The 25,575-nt window shown below is 45.1% G+C and overlaps 1 protein-coding gene across 4 annotated transcripts in view; it reads right to left on the bottom strand.

Moving 5' to 3' along the window:
* Nucleotides 1-25,575, bottom strand: part of MRC2 (mannose receptor C type 2) — a 98,969-nt gene that overhangs the window by 39,487 nt on the left and 33,907 nt on the right. For all 4 annotated transcript variants that reach the window (XM_053262994.1, XM_053262993.1, XM_053262995.1 and 1 more), the window contains exons 6-12: nt 24,436-24,579; nt 23,084-23,272; nt 22,076-22,230; nt 20,787-20,894; nt 4,396-4,511; nt 3,954-4,102; nt 63-280 (exon numbers count right to left, since the gene is read on the bottom strand). In XM_053262994.1, the coding sequence (XP_053118969.1) occupies nt 63-280; nt 3,954-4,102; nt 4,396-4,511; nt 20,787-20,894; nt 22,076-22,230; nt 23,084-23,272; nt 24,436-24,579 (1,079 nt within the window). The remainder of the gene's footprint in view (nt 1-62; nt 281-3,953; nt 4,103-4,395; nt 4,512-20,786; nt 20,895-22,075; nt 22,231-23,083; nt 23,273-24,435; nt 24,580-25,575) is intronic.

The following is a 25,575-nucleotide window of genomic DNA, read 5'->3' on the forward strand; positions in this document are numbered from 1 at the left end:
AAGAGTTTTTGTTGGTGAACCATTAGAGGTTGACTGGCTGCCTTCCTTCACTTTGTACCTACCTTGTAACAATGCCTCAGTTTGGGGCTGGTGCTCCACCCTGGTGAACAGGAGCCAGTGAGGCTGGGTGTGGGGTAGGGTGCAGGAATCTCAGGGTTCACTGGGGTTCCCAAGTTCTGCCTGCAGATGTATTTGGCCTTGAAAGTGCTGCAGCTCTTCACCTCCCATAGGCCCATGGCACTCCCTGTGGCCAAGGCAACACAGCCGCCCTTATCGTAACCTAAAAAGCTCATTGGAAAGGGGAAAACACACCAAAGAGAGGGTTTAAGCCAAAGCAAAAGGTTTCCCTCAGGCTTGGCAAAACCAATAACAGCATTACTATGTTAACATAAAGGTCTTGCTAAATATGAAGACAAGGAAGAGGAGAGAAAAGCATGCTGGTCCAGTGTGGGATCTAGTAGTGTGGACTGAGGAAGTGAGTGGAATGTATCTCCAAGTGAGGAGCAGGTGCAGGTGTCACACAAGCTGTGAAGTTGGAAGTCAGACCATGGTAGGGGAAACGACACTGATTTCTCAAAAAAAGATATACAAGAAGCCCTCGATTATCACAGGGTTACATTCTCCACTACCACCGTGAATGCCGAAACTGCGATGATTGAAACCTTGCACCATTGGTAATAGTGGGGTTAGGTGCCTCAGTACATGAAAAAGTGCTAAAAATGGGAGGTGGGGAATGGAGGAAAACCAGAAATAAGAGGAGTACAGCACTGTATCTTGGCCACTCCAGTTCTCTAAGCAATGACCCCCCAAAGCATCCAAATTTGGGGGGCGGGGTCCCAACCAGGGGTGTAGCAAGGTTTTAGTGGGCCCAGAGACAATATTTTAAAATGCCCCCCCCCTGAAGTTCAGCATCATCCTAAATTTTTTTTTTTAAGGTTTTGTAAATCGTGGACAATGCAAGTCATTTAATGGTACTAGAGAAAGACATGCTGTTCTGGTAGCTCCAGGTCTTAACACTCACATCAATTTGGGAGGATGAACAGAACTGGAGGAAGCCCGGGCAGGTGTGCAGCTGGGGAAGTCAGTCATGTGACTTACCTCTGGGTCCCCCCCAAGGCAGTGGGCCCCCAGACAACTGTCTCCCTTTGCCCTATTATAGTTACGCCCTTGGTCCCAACATGGTTCCAGAATTGCCTCCAACCCAGAAATGCACCGGAAGTGTGAAACATGAGCACAGGAACAGCAAATGGCCAAAATTTACCCTGTGATAATGAATAACCCAACCGTGAACAGCTGAAACTGTGAACAGAGAACTCATGATAATCAAGGGTCTCCTGTGTCTCTATGTACCTTTACCACAACTGTTTTGCAGGCATACTACTGTCTGAATGTTCTCATTCTATCTTTTAAAAATAAATGCAAGACTTTCCCCCTAAAACTATGAATTATGTATCAGTCCTATTTTGGAAACTTTTTTTGTAGTTCCCAATAAACCTAGAGAACCCACTGCTCCTGTTGCTGTTTCTAAGTTAAACAGAAAAATATTTTTTTTAGTGACTGCAGAGAAAAACCTGAAAAACATCTGTCAAGTGCTGAGGGGAAAGCACACACTCTCTCTTTATAAAAAACAAAACAAAATATATACTAAAATAAAAACTAAAAGGTTGGAGGCATGTTAGGAGCCTGCTGCAGAGGGGAGAAAAGAATACTATGGCACCTAAAGGCTAACAAATGTATTGTGGCAAAAGCTTTCACAGGTTAGAGTCCATTTTATACCATATTTACTCAAATACAAGACAACTCTGAATTTAAGACAAGCCCCTTAAAAATAGAGGTTAAATACAGGCTATAACTATATTTATGCAGAAGGAAGAGGACTCTGAACTTAAGATGACCCCAATTTCTAACATCAAATAACTTGGAGGAAATCTAGTCTTGGATTCAGGTAAATATGGTAATTAAGAAGTTTGAAATGTTATCCTCAGATGGTTAACAATGTTTATAGCGCTATTTCGTTAATCTTTTAAAAATGAGAAGAAATAAGTAATTAGTAGGACTGTGCATTATTTATTTATTTCAATCAACCAATTAATTAATTAATTGCCGTTAAATTCAGTATTCCGCTTTGTAATTCCTAGCCCTCACCACAAGGAGGCGGTCTTTCACAGGGCAGGTAGCCCTTTTTAAAAGCCACCCAGCACTGGCACACAGAAAGCTGAGCAGCTGCGGCAATTCTTGGGAGTGTTAGAGGGGAGGGCGGGGAGTGACAAAGGGAAAGCTGGGCACTCATATGGGGCGGCTGGGAATTGCAGGGATGCGTGGGGGATGTCGTTCCTGCCAAGCCTCTCCAAATGGGACATGTATTTAAATAGGTTTTTTAAAAGACTGCCACCACTACCCTCCTCCTATCTAGAGCAGCTGCCCTGTGATGGAACTGCCTCCTTGGGCTGGGGATCAGAAATTCCGAAGTGGAATACCGAACCTGCAAAGAGGAAGCTTAAGGAACAGGGTCCCTGAAAAGCCTTAATAGTGCTTTATCTGTTCATACTGAACAGTCTGGACTGGAGCCCCAGTTGTGTTTCATTACCAAACCCCACCACCACCACCACCACCACTACAAATAAGATCTGAAAAAACACAGGGGAGGTACACAGAAAATGTGGTGGGAGTCAACTATTTGGAAATGATGTCATCTGAATTTGCTGTACAAAATAAGTGCAGAAAGGGTGGCAATTTCAGAGAAAAGGACTAGGATAGAAGCACTCTTTATCACAGAAGAGCCACAGAAATATTCTCTCCACTGATTTCTGAGTATTATTGCCATTTATTCTACTGTGGACATAGTTCAGTTTGGCCGATATAAATGGCAGAATGGAATTGCTGGCATGTGATGGCACATATCATGTTAACAGGTGTGTTTCTGAACAAGCCCTTCTTGGTCCTACAATAAATATTAGAATGTCAGACTAAAAAAATGCACTGCATGAATTGAGAGTGTTGGGATATATTTGCAATTTGCTTGAGCAGCAAAAAAAGGGAAAACGCATGTTTAGTTTGAATAGCACTTAGCTAGCTAGGATAGATGGTGTGCCTGGTACATCCCTTCCCCTTGCCTTGAGGATATCTGACACTACTTGAAATAATGTCTGTGCAGGGAGGGGAGGGGTAAAATTACCTAACCGAGAGAACAAACGACAGGGAGAATCCCTGACTATAACAGGACAACTCATTTCATTATTTTATTATTTTGAATGACATTAGGCGTTCTGAAGCAAACCAAAAGATACCACCTCACCCTCTCCACCCAGATAACACTGAGGAGGAAAAGCCCAATTTGCTGGGCCCACAACAGGTGTGGAAGCCAGGGCCCCCATGCTCCTGTCCAACCCTTGTGGAAAGAAGACATAATGCAAAGGGATGAGCAGAAGGGAAGCAAGACCTCCTGCACATCCCGGTATACATTCTGTCTGGGCAGACCTTTACCTATGAAATGGTAAAATGATGTAGGCTTTTACCTATGAAAGCAGACAGCACAAGAAATGTGTTGGGCCTGTAAGGTGCCACAGCGCAAGAGATTAATGTGGCTCCCTTTTGCAGATTGCACATTTAATCACTGCCCTGCATAGAAAGGTTTGAAAATTGTAGTCTGAAAGCTAGAAGGGGCCAAAGGCCATCAAATTCAACCCACTGATGTGAGGCAGGACCATCTGCCCAGCAGTGCTCCCACGGAGCAACCTGTGCAATCCAGAACACCACAGGCAGCAAGCAGATGCACCAACAAAGAGGCATCCACAGAGCAAACAGCAACAGATGACCCAGACAAGCAAGCCAAGTTACATATTGTGAGGATGGCCTGGGTGATGATGTCTTTCCAGCTCTCACAGTAGCGCGTGCATACACACACTAAACAAACAAACAAACAAATAAACAAACATACACACACACACACTTACCAGGCTGGTTGCGGTTCCAGTGGGTATACATGACTTCATCCCCGCTCAGCCAATGGAAGGAGCCTGTTTCATTTATGTCCTGTAGGGCTGTCCAGAAATATTCCTCTTCCCAGCGGTGAGTGAGGCTGCTCACATAGGCCTGTTCAAACCTTGTCCAAAGAGACAAAGGAATGTGTCAGCCAAAGGCTTGCTTTGTTTTCCATGGTATTCTGCCACTTTACCAATGTCTCTGGCATCCAGATAGGACCTGTTCCCTCCAAAGACATCCACTAAATCAAGAGCCTGGTGCAGCTTTCTTCCTAAAGGTTTTCAATGGAACATCTGGAGGACTTTCCTTGTCTAGTGTAGCCCAGCCCAGCCCAACCCAGCCCATTTATTTATTTATTTTCAAATTACCCCACTTCTCACTACAAAATGCCCTCAAATTCCACAAAGCACACACCTGTTGGTGATAGTGACCAGGGTAGCACCAAAGTCCATGCATATCTTCCGAGCTTCGCTGTATATCACATGATCGTCTCCCAGCCAATAACAAGATGGAGAGTGCCATTTCCAACCCTAGCAAGAATATGACAGCAGCAGAAGCAACAACAAAATTCTCTTGAAACAGCTATGTATTCGCAATAACTCATCATATACTACAAATACACAAGGTAAAAAGCATTCAATTATTTTTAACTTGCTAACAGGATGTGGTATACTATGGATCCAGATGCATTAAAAATCGCAATCTACTACAGAAGTTTAAATAGGCTTTGGTTGCTCTGTGATGAAAGGAAGAGGCTCTCCAAATGTTCAGAGGCACTATCATCAGATCTTATAACCAAAATAGATAATTATAACAACATTTTAACAAGTATAAAACCACAACAAGATCAACTGGAGTAAAAACCAGGATTCTTTCAAAGAGTTTCACCATAGTCATGACAGCAGTATATAAAAGCTGTATATATAAATATTCATCATATTCGTATTCATACAGCTGTATATATCAATATTCATCGTATTTGTATGATAGTCTCTTTACAATCTACCATGTTTGTTTTCACAAATTTTCTCCTTGACTGCTGTGCCAGTATGTCATGTTTTGCACCTGACATGCACTCATGATATCCTTCCTTACTTTGACTCTCTAAGTCAGGTCTCATCCCTAACACCTTTTGAGTTTGGGGTAGCAACAGTGATTGGGCTGGTCAAGGTGTGCAAATACCAACTGCTGCTATGAGCTGAGCAAAGGCCAGCTTTCAGCAATTAGTTGCAACTGCATCTTTTTGAGGCGTGATCAAGTTCTGGGCTCAGTTTGGCACATCACCACCAGCCATCATAGGATGGTGGCAGTGCAGATGAGTTAATGCAGACAGACTTAAAATCACAACTCCCAGTCATATGAATGTGGGTTGTCCTTAAGGAGATAGTTAAACTGACAGAATTATTGTTCAGTTGCAGAGCCTTTAACTATCATAAGAGAAAACACAAATCTATCACCTGGTGAATTAAAACCACAGTGTAAATTAAAATCAGTGGACAGCACCAAGACTAAGTTAGTCACAGCCTCTGTGAATCCCACAATGCACTGAGTGACACACACAATGCATTGGGGAATTCCCCCAAGAGACAGGCACCCAATATGGCTGGGCTGGAAGCAGTCTGTGCTCGCACACGAGCAAGTAACTGGGCCTGATCCTGCCGGTTCTCATGCACAGCCCAACCTAGGTTGGGCGTCCCTCCTAACCCATGTTAGGCAGCGCATGAGAATAGCCTCAGCATTTTCCCCCAACTAAGCAAACTGAGAATGCGAAACTGGATTCAAAGCCCACTTTGGCCATGGATATATTTGGGTAATCAAAAGCCAAGCAGCCAGGCCAAATGACGCATTATGTTAATCATGTCATTGGCCCTTGAGTGCTTAATTGTTGTTTCTAAAACAGCAGTTGGGCAGGGGGTGGGTTGCAGGATCAGGACTGGGACTGCAGAGGGAGGAGATGGGATTTAAACCTTTGCCCCTGCTGTGGTCCTGACTCAGATCACCCATCCTGTAGCTGTTATTAGATCCCTCCACCCTGGTGGCCGCTGTTTAGGAAACAAAAACCAAGTACACAAGGGTTAATTGTGTGTGTAATGCAATGTGCTATTAACACTGCTTCTTCCACACTAGGGCCTTTTAATGCTGTTGAGAAGTTGCTCTGTTGTAATCAGTGGGAAGCGAAATTCAAGATGGTGATTCCACAAGGCATTGAACAGAGTGCCATTTTCTCCATTAAAATCCACAAAGTTTAGCCATAGAGCAAGGGAAGAAAATGCCTGCTTTTGAAAGGTTATGAGGGGGAGAGAGCTATGCAAGGAAATTGATTAGTTTGATATTAATTCAAATTAATGAAAATCTGCTCCAACAAGAAAAAATGAACCAGGAGAGGGGGAGGAACTTCCCAAAGGTTAGTTGAGTGGCATTCTGGGTAGCCTGGATTGGGGCTGCTCCACCTTCTTGGAACAGTGTGAGCTTCCTCTTCCTGGGAAGGGTGCCCTCAGTGCCAGAAGGTGCTTCCACCTTGCCTCTCCTCCATCTTTCAGTAAATGCTGCTGCTGTGACTGCCTGCCTCTGCACAGGAGGTTTCCCAGGCTGGGGGCTTTACTACAGGAGGAAAGTGGTGTAAGTTAGGGTGAGAGTACAGTCGTCTCTCACCAACCACAAGGGTTCCATTCTGGGAAACCCTCGCAACTGGTGAATTTGTGGTTGGGAAACAATAGGGAAGAATTGAAAACAGGGGGTTAGGGGAATCACGGTCACAAAACAACCAAAAAACAAGGTAAAAAACCCCCAAAAACCCATGACCCCCGAAAATCACCCCTGACTCCCAGAAATGAGCCCCTGACCGAGGCCCCCCAAATCACCTCCTGACTCCTAGAAATAATCCCCTGACTCCCAATATCCCACCCAAAATGTTTTTTTTTTAAATTGCCAAACCGTCGATACTCAGATATGGCAAGAGCGGTCGCAATTTCCCAGTCACAGATACTGAAACCCACAATTGGGAAACCCGCGGTTGACGAGGGATGACTGTATAGAAAACATGTATATACATGTACAGACATAAATAAACCGCCCAGAAACGCAGGTTTGGATCGGCACAGAAATATAATAAGATAGATAGATAGATAGATAGATAGATAGATAGATAGATAGATAGATAGATAGATAGATAAGATAAAGCATGCACTGTAGTAAATCTGGACCATTCACATTGCTGCTTTTTATTACAGTTGTTTACGTTTCATTACAGTTTTCCAAATGTTGGTTTGTTCAACTAGCCAGCTCCCCCCTAATCCATCCTGTCCGTTTCTGGCCAATATGGTTGCAGATGAGACCCCCACCTCCTGCTTCTGATTGGCTCATTCACCTGTGTCCAGGTAGTGAAGAGAAGGGGGGGGAGTACGTGTGTGTACATGTGCGCGCATGCATGGTACCTGTGGATCCCCTCCAACAGTAATTTTCTTTTTTAAAGAAATTATTTCCCCAGTGTTTTTGTGCAACAATCACTGCACTCTAGATCAATGGGAAGCTCCTACTCCTGTAATGGAGCACAAATTCCAAGCCACATTTTGCAGTCTCGCTGGGGGTGGGGCTGGAGGATGGGAAGCTTCCCTCTGGAATGGAAGCACTTTCCATTTTTATATAGTGTATGTACTGTATGTATGTATGTGTGCAGTTTGCCCACAGTGTTCTTGTGCAAGAACACCAATACATCAGTACACCAGGACACCTGTGCACACTACAGCAACTGGAAGATCTACCACATCACTACCACACTGAAATTGATATCCCTTGGTACAGTAGGGCACCACATGTGCCCCCTCCCTCTCCCAGACACCAGGAACTGTTATTACTCCTTTCTTCATTTATGAAAGGAAATGTTGCTGGGCTGCTCTACTGTATTGGTGTTCTTACTTAAGAACACTGTGGAGATATATATATAATTTTTATTTTTTAAGGATAACTAAGTGGAAGGAAACACAGGTTTCCCAAAATCCTCAACAGGCCGCATCACCAACAACTCTGCTTTTTCTGTGTGTAATGGTGTATTCTGTGTATTTCTGTGTATAATTAACACCCCCCCACTCTGCTTTTTCTGTGTATAATGGTGTATATAATCTCCCCCATCCCCTGCTCCCCCTCACTACTACTATAATACTTATAGTACACTACAGAGCTTGAGACCTGCTATGGATTTTGCTGGAGCTGGAGCTTCCGATGGTTCTGGTGCACAGCTGTTAGAGCGCTAGAACACTAGGAGAAACTCCCCCCACCCCAAAAAATCAGTATTAGATGGAGTTCTGGACCAGAAGTAGGTGGCAGGAAGCAAGTCTGCCCAGGAGTGGAATTGAGAGGAGTGTCCCGTGGAGCCGACACTCCCCAAAGTCACTCCCAGACAGGTAGCCACACCATCTCACACTTTATCTCAGAGGTCTCTCCATACAGCTCCACAAAAATGCTGGAGTATTGCATACAACCATTTTCAACACTCCCCCAAAGTGCAACTTTTAAAAAATGTGTATATTCCACATCAAGGGCCAATCGTCATGAAAAAAGCTGAATAATGCCACTGGCTGTACGAACAGCACCTTACTGTTACCATATTGAAGTCGCTGTAAATCTCACACACACACCCTTGTCTGAACTCCTCCCAACCCTAATTGTAGTGAAGCAGGAGTAAATTGCCTTCTGGAAAACCTCCGGCTTCTCAGATTCATTCTTGTGCAAGATGGAAACAAGCAGGGACTTATTATGACTCAGAGATTTCCTGCTCTTTTCCAGAGCCCTGAACTCAGCAAGAGCAAAAAAAAAAAAAAAAAAAAGTTGCAAAGTCTGGAGCTCTTGAAAAGGATGAGGGAAATCTATCTGATGTGCAGCAAGCTTCTGCTCTCCTCCATCTTCCCTAGGAACTAATCCAAGAGGCTGGAAAGAGAGGAAGCAGCAACAGAGGCATCATTGCGTGGTGGGGGGGTTGTTTCAAAGAAGCCATGATGCTGTGCTCAGGGGCCGCACCTGGTGCCCCAGCCATTTCTCCTCCATCTGACATCAGATGCAGGGGGTGTGGGCACATTAGCGGACAGTAAGTTTGCAAGTAAACTTTGGCTGGCGCCACATTCACAACACGGCCAGGAGTGCCTCTCCCTGCTTGCAAAAGCAGAGAGACATGGTCCTGGCCAGGATGGGAACCCAGCACTGGCTGAAGCTTTTCAAAAATGGAGCTGCAGGGCATGGTTGGGGCAGTGGGGGCCTGCAGTGGCAAGCTAAACAGGGGCTGCCGGCATCCTCACTCAACCACTGAGAGGAAGATAATCAATGCCGTGGGCACAGCTGTATTTACAGCCCAATCCTATGCACTTTGTCGGCAGTTAGTCCTACTCCATCCAATGGGGCCGTAATCCCATGTTCTTCCTTGGAAATAGGTCCCATCTAAATTAGTGGAACTTATTTCCATTCGTTGGATTGGGTTGTCAGTTAACACACACAGCAAGGGAAAGTAAGCTTCCTAATCCAGCAGCCAGGTGGCCACCCTCAGGCTTGTTGTGGGGAAGGGAGAGAGCACCATTTCCAATCTATTACTAACACACACAAAAAGGTTGGGTCTTCTGCAGTCTCCAAAGTTATGGAAGCAAAATGGGGAAAACACAAGAGGACAATGATTGAATTAATGAATAGCATTTATTCTGGAATTGCCAGTTTGGAAGCATCTTCAGTCTCTTTCAGCGGGCCACTTCAGACATCACATGGAGCCAAGATTAGATCATGGCTCTGTGTGGCATTCCCAAACCTCAGAAGAATTCTACTTTTGATTGTAGTTAGAAAGAAGCCAGGATTGGTCATGATGTCCAAACCAACCAATCCTAGCTTATTCTATTTAAAGTGCTCAAGATAAGCCACAATCTGAACCAGATTTCAGCTTCTGGTCAGGAAGTGGATTATTCTGCAATTTTGGATAGAATAAGGCAGGACTGGCTAGTTCAGATGTCATGACTAATCTTGGCTGCTTTCTAACCACAATCAAAAGTAGAATTCTTCTGAGGCTCACAGGCAGGGGAAGGGAGAGGACACACTCCTGAGGCTCAGGGACATAACACAGAGCCAAGGCTGAAGCCAGCCCCCTCTCTCTGACTTGTTCACCTATGTGTCAGTTAAGACTGACCTTGCCTCAATGAGATGTCATGATGACAACTGCAAGCACGTTTCAAATTGAAAATGTTACATTTTCTTACATTACACTTGGGAAGAAAACAGATTACATTTGGGTTAGATGAGTTGATTTTTAGGAGTGGGACCTTCTGCACAAGCGGGTTGGATTAGATGAGCTCATAGTGCCCTGCTAACTGAGCAAAGAGACACCTTTTTAAAGTGGTGATACTCTTCATTTAGCAAGGGGAGAGAAACTGGCCCTATCCATCCCCAGCACAGCATCCCTCCAGTGGCCATTGCTGGTGTCTGTCTTATGTTTCTTTTTTAGATTGTAAGCCTTTTGGGGACAGGGAACCATTTTTTATTTGTATCTATGTATTTATCTGTATTTATTTGTATCTATGTATTTATCTGTATTTATTTGTATTTATCTGTATTTATCTATGTATTTATCTGTATTTATTTGTATCTATGTAAACTGCTTTGGAAACCTTTGTTGAATAGTGACCTATCAATATTCATCGTATTCATATAGTCTCTTCCCATTCAAAGTGTCAAGATTTTCTGCAGCAGCCATTTTATGGTAAAGAATTGAAGCAATTGCTTTTCTGGACATGGCCTGAGTCCCATGGATGGTTGTTATGTCACACAGAGCAACTACGCCCTCTTCTTTGACTGAAACAAAAGAAGGCCAGCTTCTTAGCCTTGGCCTGTTGTTAAGGAATCTTTCCAGGTGGCGATGTGCCCCATCTTTTCTGCTGATTCCTACAGGCAATATTGCTGGGGGTTCAGACGATGTACATCCCCTCTTGGATTTTTAAAAATCATGATTAGCCGCCCAGTTCATGAAAAAATAGAGTATTTTTTCAACACTACTTTTTCTCTAACATGAACGAGCAATGCACATTTTTGTGTGAGGAGAAAAAGGCATGGACAACCCAGACTGCGACCTGTGTGGACACCTGAGTGTCCATGTGTGGGAGAGTGAACTAAAGTGTGGCTGGGGATGATGGGAGTTGTAGTCCAAAAACAGCTGGAGGGCCAAAGCTGTACAGCCCTGCTTTAGAAAAAGCAACTTTCTCTCTCGCCCTCTACTTAGCCTTCTTTCTCTCTCTCTCTCTCTCTCTCTCTCTCTCTCTCCCTTTTTGGCTACCTGGCCAAAAATACTATGGCATAATGGCCTCACAAGGATCTGGCATTCTTTCGGTTGTCATGCCATCCTGAGAAGAAATACAATGGCTATTAGCATTTTAGTGATTTTCCATTCTAGTCTATGGTTGAAGCACTAGGGAAAGAGGTGAGGACAGCAGAGTGTAGCAGCCTCCATGCTCTCTTTCTCAGGTCGCAGCACCTAATAATCCACCCTCCTCCTCTGCTCTGCTATTGGGTTCTCCCGCAAGTGCTTAACTTCTAAAGAAATATAAGCAGTATTGACATTATAGTGCAATGTTCTTCATTGTAAGGCCAGGGGGCAAGTGGCAGCCCCCATCAACTCTAAGTGTGGCTCTCTGACCAATTGTTTATTGGGCCTGTGTGAAGCTTCGGCCAAAGCTGAACCCTCTGCAAGTCTGGATCCCCTGGCACCATGCAAGGATGGCCATTTCCACTGTACAGTGCTGCACTTCACCCAGCACCAGGGGGTTCCTTTAAGAGCCCTCTTAAGCCCCTGCACCATCTTGAAAGGTGTGCACAGGCATGCTGGGAAATACAGTCCTTCCCAGAGCTTTCCTCCTAAAGCTCTTAAGAGTGGGCTCTGTCTCTCTTAAATGGCCCTCCCAGCACTGAGAAAAGTACCGTACTGTGTGGAAGTCAGCACAGTAGGAAATGGCTCTCACATCAAGGGTTTGTTGTTGTTTTTCTGGTCAGAGTGGCCCCTGCTTGAAAAATAGTGAAGATAACTGTGTAGTGCTTATTCTCTTCCCACCCACAATGATTGAAAGAGAAGTTATTTAAGATTTATTTATTTTTTTTAAAGGGATGAAATTGAGTTCTCAGCAGCCCAACTGATACGTTTACTCAGAAGTCAGCCCCATTAATTTCAATGGAACTTACTCCCTGGAACGAATGTATAAGACTGCAAGTCATTAGAGGGAGAGGACTGGGCAGGAGGAAAGCAAAAACGACTGAGCAGGATTTTCAGAAAGAAATTTATTAGGACATCAGCAACCAAGTCCAGAGAACAAGAGGATGCTTGATTTCTTTCAGTCCAAGCTCCACAGGAGTTTAAAGAGAAATATGTGGAGGAGGGGAATGCTACAGAAGTTCATCAAGCCAGAAGTGCGGGAAACTGGAAGTATGCTATTGTGCATCAGCAAAATTTAAATTAAAAAGCAAAGTTGGTTGCTTTCTGCTCATGTACACATTAAGCATCTTAGGGAGTGGTGAGAGTGGGAAGGACAGGGAGGAACGCAACCAACAACGTCCATCTTGGTGTCGACAGAAAATAGCAGGAGCTTTCCCAGACAACAGGCTTTACCATTGATTTACTGAGAGGCTTTACTGCGAGTTCAAAGTTGCCCCCAAAAACTGATGCAAAAAGTGGGTTTCTTTTCTCTGGATATAAATTGGGCTACACTCCAACGTGAGAGGAAAAACCCAAATTGTGTGTGAAGAGCTCCCTGATAGCTCGCAGGGACTTCAGGGTAAATTTGACCAATATGTGAATGTACCCCCTCCATCCCGGAGGAGATTAGAACTAAAAGCCGAGTGTAGGAAACTCCCAGCATGAAGTCGCACACAAACTACTAAGTGCAGATGCCCAAGGATAACTCTCGCATGCAGTGCTCATGTGAGCCCACTAAACCTCCTGTAAAAGGAAAAAATCCCTCTGTCTGATGGTATTTCCCTCTGATGAGATACTCTTCACCTCCTCTCTACCTAGCCTGACTGGTTTAGCTTTCAAGTCACAGCACAAGACAAAGTGGCTGCAGCATTTAGAAAAGAGAAAAAACACACCAAGGCAGTGAAATCTTCCCCACACCCTACCCAAGCTGCCAATGTCAAGCCCCTGATCAGAGGCTCTAAGAAGGGAAAACTCAATATCTTCCTCGAGCAAAAAAAAAAAAAAAAACCCAGAACAAAAAACAAAAACCAAAAAATTCAAACCCCACCACAGCTTGCTTTCATGGCTCTGGCTTGTTGATGTTGGAGCTTCTCCGAAGCTGGGAACACAATAGGGTTGTTCACTGCCAAGGCAGCTCAGATTGGTCAGGCAGAGGGAGGAAGAATCTGTTCAGAAATCCTAAAAGCTTCTGTTGAAGGCAACCACAGGTTTTGCTGCTATTGACACAGAAGCCTTGGGAAAGCGGAAGCAGGCCTGCCACTTCAGAGGAGAGCAAAAGGAAAGAGAATGAAGGAGCAGGAATCAGGAAACACCATCTCTTACAGGTCCAGGGGAAGAAGCAAACAATCGGGGAAGCCTCATCTGCAGGGATTCCCCCCACCCCACCCGCTGCAAAAAAAACCCACAATGCCATTAATAGAACTAGTCACTAGGGACTCTGCCTAATCACTTGACCTCAGTCTCAAGTAAAGCACCATACCTGTCTCACCCTCCAGGGCTGATCTGCTCCCATTCAGCCAACTTGCCAACCCTCTCCACCCCACACTTGGCAGGAGATGCAAAGTAACATAGGGGGAATGAGAAGCCCCCCTAGACACCTTTCTGTCTTTGGAACTACTTTCCACTTGGAAAGACAAACGGAGGGCATGTGCAAAGGAGATAATTTTTTCCTTGGGTCCCCTCTTGTCTCTGTCACCTACAGTTGAGAAGCTGAGCCAGAGGAGTGTGAGAGCAACAGGAGGTTCTCTCTTCCTTTTTTCTCACTCTTGCATTCCCCTCTGCCTCCCAAGCGGTCACATGGTGTGGGGAAGGGAGAGCGTACATTTGCCAGCAATTTGGGTAAGATAAGTTGCCAACCAGATTGTTCAAGTGCTCCCAGAAGATTCACACAAAAACTTATCTTAAAATCCTCCAGAGGAAAGATTCCACAGGCTTCCCAAGCACCTTTCCCTACTGGAGAACTGCTAATCATATATTAATGCCTTGATTTCAGGTTGAAAAATAAAATCCTGTTCAAAGTTGAAGTGGCCTAAGGCCAGTGGCCTTCTGATCTCTGCTGCTAGTATAATGGGCCCAGGACTGGCTGCTCCTCCCAGTTGTGGAGGAAACCACTTGGATGAGAATAGCAAGACTGTGGAGGAATTATTTTTTTTAAATTGACGCATTGCTGGAAGAGAAAGGGGAGAGCGGTGAAAGGGGAGGAGCAATCTCTTGGAAGCCACCTCTCAGCCAAGTTCTCAATGCTGCCTGCGAGGAATGCATCCGCTAGACAGCTCCAGCAGATGGACTGGTCCCTTGCCAAAAATACTGTCTTGGTTGCTTTTTGACAAGAGACTGGGATTGTTGGCACTCCTGCTGGGCCCTGGGGGTCAGAGAATCTGGGCAAATATACAAGAGATCTGAAATATCAATGCAGGGGAAGGAAGAGGGGGGCAGAGAAGTGTGCTGCAGCAGCTAGTGCAGAGGTGCACTTAGGTAATTTTGGAGCCTAGACCTAAAGGCCTTTGGAGGCCATCCATGCGCTGGAGGCTCCTGCTGCAAGATAAGCACCATCCCCCTACGTACACACACACACACACACACACACACACACACGTGACAAACACAGTATTTTTAACACGTGGAATATATTTATGCAAATACGCAGCAGCAGAAACATTTCAACACACAACTTAACATATTCCCATCCCACATTTTTCTTTTCCCACTCCCCACTCTGTCTCTAAAGCACCTGGCACAGGTCATAATCACACTCGGCTGCCTGGCACAGTGTGCAGGCCAGCAGCAACCAAACTACCCGGGTCAATCTAAAGAGGATTTGAGGGTCCCCAGGGGGTGTGGAGGCCCTGGACGCTGGGCCTGAAGTTTAGGTGTAAGAGCGTCACTGAGCTAGCGTGCTGCATTTGAATCCGGGAAAGGTGGCTTCGGCTCTAACTTGGATTTAGTGGCATTGGGTGAGACAGTCACTCTCAGACTCATTTATCCAAGTCTGTGAAATGGGAATAAGACCGAGCTACTTAACTTAATCAACAGAGAGCTCTCCAGTGAACAGAACCCACAGATGGAAATGGACTTCAATGTACATTTAACCAAGCATCATTTTTTAAGAAAGGGAAACAGAGAAGAGTCAAAGGCCTAGAGGCTAAATATAATAGTGAGATATGGTTACTGACAATGCCAGGTGTACAAAAGGCTGAGGAATGGGAGGCAGGATGATATGAGGGAGAAGACTGATTCTTGCATCCTCTGGGAAGAGGAGAAGCAGACCTGAGAAGGTAGTGAGCTTTTCTTTAAACTTTTTTTTCTTCAAACAAACAAAAAAGGAGGAGAGGGAGATTTTGAGGGGTTGGTATCTCTTTAGGGGAGAAGTCCCTGTGTGTGTGTGTGTGTGTGTGTGTGTGTGTGTGTGTGTGTGTGTGTTTCCCCCCAAGGCTTGTTTTTGTGGCTGTGTACTTTCAGTTTTAGTTTCTCTCTTGCCTGGATAGAGACAATGGGAGGAGACAACTAGGTTGGAGGTGAATCACACTTGGTGACTCACATTCCTGTTGAGCCTGTTTGCCTCAGTTTGAAGCCTACTCTCTACATAAGAGGAGACAGCCAGGGAATTTAGCAACTAGAACTTAGCAAACAGGAATTAGCAAACAGGTATACAGGAGTTTTGCGTGGAGTTTAGCAGGAAAGCGTGCAGGGGAGCTTGAAATGAGCCCCCTTGATTACAAGGTGCCCAGCGGGAAGAGAAGGTAAGTACCACTCCCTCTTTCATATTCTCAGGAAATAAAGTTTGAACTGTTGAACAGCTAACAACTTCAGACCTGACTTTCAAATAAACAATCTCCAAATACTCTAAACCGCCAAAAAGTGGGGGGGGGGTTTAGTCATGAAGATAGAAAGCCAGCAGGGGAAGGGCTGCTTCCCAGTGTATTGCATAAAGTGTTGTATGTATGACTATCTGCTCGATGGTGGAAGTCATGGGTGTGTGCTTAGTGCAAGGACTCCTGGTTCTCGGGGAATGGTTCGTTCCCTCAAAGCCAAAGTGGCTGATCTGAAGGAGCTCAGAGAGCCACAGAGGTACATGGACAAGACCTTCAGGGACGTGATAGAGGTATCCCATTCCCAGGCTGATGTCTCCTCTGTTGTCAGGAAAAAAGAAGGTCTCAGGGAAGGAGGACATCAGTCTGAAGAAAAGGGAAATGCTCCCTTAGAAGGGACCCTTTCAGTGAATGATGAGCCCATATCCTCTCACACAGGGGATACTCCTCCAGGGGGTGGGGGCCTCCTAGTAGTGGGTGATTCAATCATTAGGTGTATAGAGAGGTGGGTCTGTGACCTATGTGTAGACCACACTTGCCTGCCAGGTATGAGGTTTGTGGACATCACACGGTATCTAGATAGACTGTTAGGCAGTGCTCAGGAGGAGTTAGCTGTCATGGTGCACATCGGCACCAACGATGTCAGGAAATGCAGTTGGGAGGTCCTAGAAGCCAAATTTAGGCTGATAAGTAGCATATTGAAATCCAGGACCCCAAAATAATATTCTCAGAAATGCTACCTGTTCCACATGCAGGGCCAGCGAGACAGGCACAGCTAAGGGGTCTCAATGTGTGGATGAGACAGTGGTACCGGAAGGAGGGGTTTAGATTTGTTAGGCACTGGGATAAATTTTGGGGCAAGCAAAGCCTGTATAAAAGGGACGGGCTCCACTTGAACCAAGATGGAAGCAGACTGCTGGCACTTAAAATAAAAAAGGTCACAGAGCAGCTTTTAAAATGATGCCTGGGGAATAGCCGACAGGAGCTCGGCAGTATCTGATGCGGTAAATGCCATCTCTTAAGGTGCAAGGATGTAAATGCTGCATACCAGAAAGGGACAGAGTAGAACCAGATAGAGCAGACAGAAGTAGGGATGTGCACTGAGGTTCATGCACTGGTTTGGTGCCAAACAGGTTCGGGCGAGGTCTGAATCAGTTCAGCGCTGCAGGGAGGGAAGCAGAGAACGGGATCATTATAAAAGAAGAAACAAGGTCCTTACCTTCTCCTCACCATTGCATGCAGCTTCCTGCAGCGATGGTGCTGTGCCCAAGAACCCACGCATTCGCAGGCACCATGTGCATAGTCAGCATGGTGTTGCTAACCACATAAATGGCACCTGCGCATGTGCTAATGCCATGAGCATGCCAGCTCCATGTGCGGGTCCTTGGGGGCAGTGCCATTGCAGCAGGAAGCAGCATGCAGCAGAAGACAACAATTAAGGATCTGCTCTCTTCTTTTTTAAAGATCCCACTCACCAGTGTTCCCTCTAACAGGGATTCCCAAATGGTGTTCACTACAACTCCCAGCTTTCCCAGCTGCAATGGCCTTTGGCTGGGAATTATGGGACTTGTAGTCAACAACATCTGAGAATCCCTGTTAGAGGGAACACTGCTGCTCACTGCTCCCCTCCCTGTGGCACCAAACTGCTTCGGACCTTGTCCATACCAGTTCGGCAGCGAGCCAGTGCACAAACCTCGGTTTATGCACACCCCTAGACAGAAGGATGTGCTAGCTGATCAAAGAGAACAAATGGCCATAAGAAAGATAGCACACAGCAGATGAGAGTTTCAGCATAAAGGTGCTTATATGTCAATGCCAGAAGCCTCTGAGCCAAGATGGGTGAGCTGGAGTGCTTGGTTGCTAATGAAACATAGATGTAGTGGGCATAAGAGAAACATGGTGGAACAGTGGGAACTAGTGGCACACTGTTATTCCTGGATAGAAACTCTATAGGAAGGATAGAGAGAGGCAAATGGTGTGGTGGGGAGTCACACTGTATGTTAAAGAATGGATAGAATCTAACAATCTAGAAAACCTAGGAGGACCAGAAGGCGGTGGGGGGAGAAAACAGCAATGGCGAGTGGGGGAAGAAAGCGGCAGTGGCAGACAGGCAAGAAAACGGCAGTGGGTGGGCAAGAAGGTGGCAGCAGCGGGCGAGTGGGGAAAGAAATTGGCGGCAGAGGGCGGGGAAACTAGAGGCATAGATGTTCTGCACCCAGCCCAGCTAGTTTACCTAAAAGCATCAAGGGGAATAAGAAAAACTTTTTTAAATACATCAGAAGCAGGAAACCTGCCAGGGAGACGGTTGGACCATTACATGATGGGGAGAGTGAAAAGGATTATTAAGGAGGATATGGAGACTACAGATAAGCTAAATGAGCTCTTTGCATTGTCTTCACAGTGGAGGATACTGAGCATATGTCTGTGCCTGAACCGAGCTTCTCAGGGACAGAGACTAAAGAACTGAGTCAGACAGAGGTGAAGAGAGATGACATCCTAAACTTTCTGGAAAAATTAAAAATTAACAAATTGCCAGGGCCAGATAGCATCCACCCAAAAGTCCTTAAAGAACTCAAATGTGAAATAACCAGCCTCCATGCAAAAATATATAACTTGTCCTTACAATCAGACTCTACCAGAAGACTGGGAGGTAGCCTTTGTAACACCGATTTTCAAAAAGGGATCCATGGCGAATCTGGGAAATTAGCTTAATGTCTGTTCTGGGGAAATTGATGGAAAGCATTCTCACGGATAACATTATTAAGCATATAGAAGAACAGGTCCTGCTGAAGAAGAACCAGCATGGCTTCTGCAAGGGTAAATCTTGCCTCACTAACCTTTTGGAGTTCTTTGATAGTGCCAACAGACATGTGATCCAGTTGACATAGTATACTTGGACTTCCAAAAAGTTTTCAACAAAGTTCCCCACCAAAGCTCTTGAGGAGTTTTAGCAGGCATGAGATGAGAACAGGTTTATGTATGGATTGGTAACTGGTTGAAGAACATAAAACAGGGCAGGTATAAATGGAGAGTTTTCACAATGGAAGTAAGTAAGAAGTGGGGTCTCCCAGGGATCTGTACTGGGACCAAGTGCTTTTTAATTTATTCATAAATGATCTAGAAGTTGGAGTAAGAAGCAAGGTGGCCAGATTTGCAGATGACACCAAACTATTTAGGGTAGTGGAATCCAAAACAGATTGTGAGGAGCTCCAAAAGGATCTCTCCAAACTGGGGGAGTGGGCAACAAAATGGCAAAGAAAGTTCAATGTAAGCAAGAGTAAAGTGATGCATAGTGGCTGGGGGGGGAGGTCTTATGTTTAGGGATTGCCAGGTGGCAGCCTGAACACTTGGGCCCATTATTCTTGAATGCACACAGCTTTCTGCTGCTTCTATGAATATATGGATCAAGGGAAAATGGTGTAATGTGAAGTTCTTTACACAAGGCTAGCTTCATGAATTAAACTTATAATAATACAAGAATAGTTCCTTGTCCTGCAGGCTGGGAATGGAGGAAACGAATATTCCTTATTCCTCAGATGATGGAATTGGGTCTTGTGGGGGAAGGATTAGTGCAAGGAACTGGAAGACAAGACTGAGGCTTTCTTCTGAATGAAGAACAAGCAGTGTTGATAACACCCTGCAAAACCCACATTCCCACACAAAAAGGAGCAGCAGCAGCCGCCAGGAGAAAAAGTGACAAAAATGAAGATGGTATCCACAAGTGAGTGTTAGAGTCAGCTGTGGTGACCCAGAAATCAATCTCTTGTAATTAGAAAATCTACCCCCCACACATACCCACAATTCTTAACCACATCAAATTCTAGAAAGCAATTCGGATGTGGCCTGAGCCCATCCCACAACTCTGAGGAATGATGTTGTTTGGCTTCCTTCCCCCATCTGCCAGAACCTAACCCCATGGAAGGAGCAGCCCCGTCTCTGCCTGAGGGATGAGTTGGTCTGTGGAAACAGTTGACACTTGAAGTTTATAAACGCCTGACCTGCCCCGATTTTTGGGCCATACACTTTTTTTTTAACACCACCCTCAATGCTAAGCAATGAGTTTCACAAAAAGGTACATTTATTTGAATAAAAAGAACAAAACTATTTAAATTAACTGACACATGTTAATGAGCTATGGTCAGTTTTCTTCCCTGGGGAAGTAGCAAGGTAGCTACTCTCACTTGCCTATGCTCCAATTCAAGTTACCCAACTCTCTTCTGAGAAGCAGAAAAGGTTAACCTTAGAGATCCCTTATGCAAAAATTCTCCTAATTATTAAAGAAAAAATTTAAGAAACTGGTAATGTTCCTCTTCCCATCCCCATTCCTATTCTGGCACCCTTGCTGCAGAGATAGAAAGGCTGACATACTAACTCCAGCCAGCCTGGACATGGCACAGCTGAGCTGTGACATAAGAAGGAAGTGTATCTGGACACTGCACATCTGGACAGACAACATGCAGCTGGGGCACTGCATCTCCCAAAGGGCACTGGTTCATTTTTAAAACGCTTCTCTCTCTCTATCTCTCATATAAACTTTAGCTTTCTATTGCTCCATTTGAAATAGCTGCTTCTCAAATAACATTTGGATGCCAAACAATTTCTCCCCATTGCACAGGTGTCAGCAACCTCTTCTCCTTCCCAAGACTGTGCATGCATGGATCCCACACCATCCTCAAGTGGCAGCGTTTAGACCACAGCAGTTAGATTCCCCCATTTCCCATGCCTCTTCTTTTCCCCAGGCCTGTGGCATTGCATCTTTCCCTATGTCCGATTGTGGGTGGTGTCTTTACCTTCCTGCAGCCATGGTCATCCTCTTCTCTCCCTTGACTTATGCGACCCCACTTCTTACAGATGGAAGGCAATGTCTGGTTGCAAGGGCTGTCATTCCATCGTCCTTCCTAGACAGAGGCAGGAAAATCTCAGCTTAATCAAAGGCTTTATCATGTTAGGGAATGGCTTCAAACCACACCACAAAAGATGCAATGAGATCTATGGGAGAGGCTCGGCTCTGCATACTGCTCGCTGAAGCGTGTGTGACTTGCACATGGAACATGGCCTTCTTGGTGGTGACCCCTTGGTGGTGGAACTGCCTTCCCCTTGAGGTCTGTAGTGCTCCCTCCTCTCCTAGATTTCAGCACCATGTTGACCACACAAATGGCCTCCACGCATATGCAGAGGCCAGATGAGTGCCGGAGCTGTGGCAGCCGCTGCATGGGATGCCACATGGGGCACCACTACTCGTAGCAGCTTGCAGGTGCCAGGGGAACTGATAGTAAACACTTTTAAAAAGTACCTCTTGCCACCCTCCAGCACTGCTCTCATCAGCCGCCACTGATGGCAGTTGATCAGAATACCTTTGCTGGGCCCTGTCATGGTTAAGTTTCTAATCCTCTACCACTCTGGCCTTGACTGTCCCTTCATCTCTTTGGTCCCCTTGTCATTCATTCTACACTATCCACCAGCAATGAGCCCCCTTTTCCTGTCTACCTTGCCTGCTCCTCCTCTGCTACCTTTCTCCTACACCATCTTTCTTTCTCGTTGGTCAGTCCTCTCTCATCCCTCATTCCTATTTTGCCTGATGTAGTCTTGCTGCAAATGTATCCTCTATTATAGTAACACATTCAAAAATGGCTTCAGAAAACAAAACTAAGCTCAAGATCCATCGGTACTGTGGAGAATCATGATATTAAGAACAAATTGGCATAGATTTAAACTGAGCACTGTCTGCTTGGGCTGCATTTGTCCCTTACTGCTAGAAGAAAAGCAAAAGGCATCAAATTATGTACTAGTTTTGGACACAAACTGGAAAGAGTTTCTTTTACAAAAAATATGTTGCAGGCAAGAGGGAGCTGTTACCACTACATGGCTTGACAGTTTCTTCAGAGTCCCAGATCCCAATGCCTTTGCCCTTGGTCACCAAAGTGATTAATCAAAAGCCACATTTTAATCTGCAATTAAATATTTTGCTGATTAATTGCAGCCCTGAGTATAACATTGCAAATACGAAGGAGCACTCATTCTGTATACTCAAAATTGCATCCCCTTCCAATGATGGGTGTCCCTCCAGCTCTACACGTACCGGTCCCCAAATAGTCACACAGTCCTCCAGGCTGTCTCGGAAATTGTTGGGCTCAAAAGGGTGCCAGAACGTGAACTGTACTGGTGTGCCATCGGACCACTCAAAGTTCATCTGCAATCTGATATCATTCAGGCCAATCCAGAGTTCTTCAACATCTGCCAAAACAAGGGGAGGAATTTCTACAAAATGAACAATCCTGTCCCCTTAGTCTGCCACACCTACTGCCTCACACAATGCACCTCAACCTCTTCCCCAACCAGTCTCCTCCAGTTGTGACCATTATCCATATGTCATGTTCTCATCTCTGCTTCCTGAGGACTAGAAACTTTGTACCTCCCTTCATCGCTGGGTCCAGGTTTTTCAGCTAGAGCTTCCCTCTGCCTTCACTCCTTTTCACACACAATGTTTTCAGCAGCATTTTGGTTTCTTAAAACTACTTTTCCCCCAGGTACCAAGCACCCTTATCCACTTAAACATGTATATTGTGTCTATTTTTTAATAAGTCAATTAATGGCTTTTTTTTTTACACTTAAAAAAAAATAATAATAACTAATGGGCGATGAAGTGACTATTACAAGTAGGGTTCGCTCTAACGAAGGCCGTGCACAGCTGTGGCGCTGCTCCCTGCAGCCTGTGCACAGCGTCAATAAGCCGAACCGGTTTGGCAGTGGGTGCCTGAGCCAGTTCGGGGCTTCCCAAAGGAGGAGCTGAACCGGTTAGTGCACACCCCTAGTTATAAGGCCCACACAATTAGTACTCTGCGCAACCAGCTTCTTCATTGAACAGGAAAAATATGTTGCTCCAGACTAGTTTCACCTGGCAAGTTTGTACATCTATCCCAAAAGGGGTGACTGTGGATCCACAGCAGGTTCATTGCCCAAGATATGCATATCTGTCTCAGGTCTCTCTTTAAAAAATAAATTAAAGCAGAGTTTTCCCATGCATTTTCTTAAAAACAGCACACACACACTCATGAACACTGCATATTTGACTTAACCTTATGCCTACCTTGCTTGATCTGCTTGGTAACAAACTCCAGTTCGGAAAGGGTGTGGATGCTCACCAGGTCCCCATCATTTCTCGAGCAGGTCTTTTTGGCATCTGACCAACTCTTCTTTTCACTGATCAAGCGGTAGCAGCTGGACTGGAATGGCTGCCAGCTGGGATCACAGTCAACTTTCACCTCAGACCAAGAGTCTGTAGGGATTAAGGCAGAGAAGTTTTAGTAAGCAGTGCCTGGAGGAGTCAGGGGATCTTGATTTATTTCTGAACTTACAACCAAACATCTGCAACCCAGAAAGCAGCGTTTCACAAGCCCACCATAACACAAAATAACCACATAGGCCCTAAAGGTTACTTGATCACAGGAGCTAAGAAAATCATTCAGACTAAAGGCCTGAAACCAAGCTTTGGCTAGTCAGTTCAGATTAAGATGTAAAATTCAACTCACTTCTTGATCCTCCTTTGACCTCCTACCCCGTAGACTGGCTGGCTCTCAGCCTCTAGCACTCCCTTGCTTGTTCACTTTCTTCCAGCCAATTCCACAAAGAGTTCTTTTCTGGCCCTAAGCCCAGTGTGAGTTGTGTGTTTCAACCAGGCCTCTTTCCTTCAACTGTTTATATCCTCTACCCTTTTCTCTTCAGCCTTCTGCCTTTCCCATACAGGCTTCTTCCAACGCCTCTACTTACCAGCCCACTCTATCTGCACTGTCCTTTTAAGCCAAGCTGTCGCAGAGCCTACTCTTCCTGTTCGGTTTTCCAGTCTTCAGCCTTCTCACCTGACCACCCAGATTTTCCTCCTCCAAGTTCTAATGGAGGTTTCTCACAGAAGCTGCACACTTCGCATCATTCTGTTTCTGACTCCTCCTCCTCCCCAGACAGTTAGAATACTAATATAAAGTATTTATCTAGAGATGTATTTATCAGGCAGAGATGTATTTATCAGGCAGTATATAAATATGATAAACCAACACAAATAAATAAATAGAACATTAATTGTATCATAGCCCCTTGATCAAGGGCTACTGGAGCATTTCCAGACAGCAGGTTTGACTGCAAGTTCAAATTTGCCCCCCCAAAATGACGCAAAAAGTGGATTTTTTTAAACCCCAGACATAAACTGGGCTACACTCTAATTCACAATGAAAAACCTGAACCATGTCTGGAGTGCTCCCTGATAGCTCACAGGGACTTCAGGGTAAATCTGACCAATATGTGAACGTACACCCTCCATTCTGGAGGAGAAACGAGCTAAAAAAAACCCATCTGGAAATGTTCCTGGAGGCTGCAGAAACACAGGCATGTGATAGGCGGTTTTTAGCTTATTACATACATTCAAATTGTCTCACTCATCGTACGCACCTATCAAAACTGTATTAGAGGTGGCATTGGGTTTCTTCTTGCAAATATAGGGTAAAGCGATGCTGCAGTCCCGATTCTGCCATCCTCCTGATGACTCTGTCCGAATTACGCCACAATTTTCTTCACTGGGGTTGTCAGGCTGATCTACAAGTAAGAATAGGGTCGGCACTGGGGACAGACTGAGGCACCGATGACATCATTCACCCTTACAATGGTCATTATTTAAACAGAAGACCACAGTCAGATGATGGCTTGTAATGTGGCAAGAGGCAAATCACATTTAAAGATGGCACTTGGGATCAGCTCTAGATCTCAGATACTGAGTCCGTAGTCCCATGAGGACTGGAGTGGTACATGCTCTCCACAGGTTGCTCTTGAACCCAGAAAAAGCAGGGGAGAATCAAAGCACAGGGGACCCAAGTTCTAATCACTAATCAGTCATGACAATCATTAAGTAGTTTGTGGCAAGCCCTTGTCAGAAAAGGATGACTAAAGATAAAGACAGATGTAACATTAATGGAGTGGTGAAGACAGTTTGGAAGTGGCCTCACTATATTGGCTCATGAACCACACAGCATCCTACTGGCAATTTCTATACCGCCTGCGCAACTGCAGACATTTGAAACAAAATATCCCCAGCTGTGCAAAACCACTCTTGCACAAATACCCCCAAATTGCAGAAATGCACTTGGCTATTAGTCAAGTCAAGTTTTATTTACGGTCCTAGACCAATATCCCCAGCTGTGCAAAAGCACTCTTGCACAAATACCCCCAAATTGCAGAAATGCACTTGGCTATTAGTCAAGTCAAGTTTTATTTACGGTCCTAGACCAATATCCCCAGCTGTGCAAAAGCACTCTTGCACAAATACCCCCAAATTGCAGAAATGCACTTGGCTATTATTTCTCATGGCTATGGCATCAACGCAACAGCGTCCGTGCCTACTACAAATAGTAAATATTTTAGGTTAATATTTGAAAAATCCCTGGCTCTATTTATCCATTTTACTTCTTTCGGAAGCCATGTATGGGTCAAGGATCCATCTAGGGTCTAAATGGGCACTTAATTAGCAATAGCACTTACATTTATATACCGCTTTATAGCCAGAGCTCTCTAAGCGGTTTACAATGATTTAGCATA

This window comes from Hemicordylus capensis, chromosome 6, assembly GCF_027244095.1.
Source record: "Hemicordylus capensis ecotype Gifberg chromosome 6, rHemCap1.1.pri, whole genome shotgun sequence".
Classification (NCBI taxonomy): Eukaryota; Metazoa; Chordata; class Lepidosauria; order Squamata; family Cordylidae; genus Hemicordylus; species Hemicordylus capensis.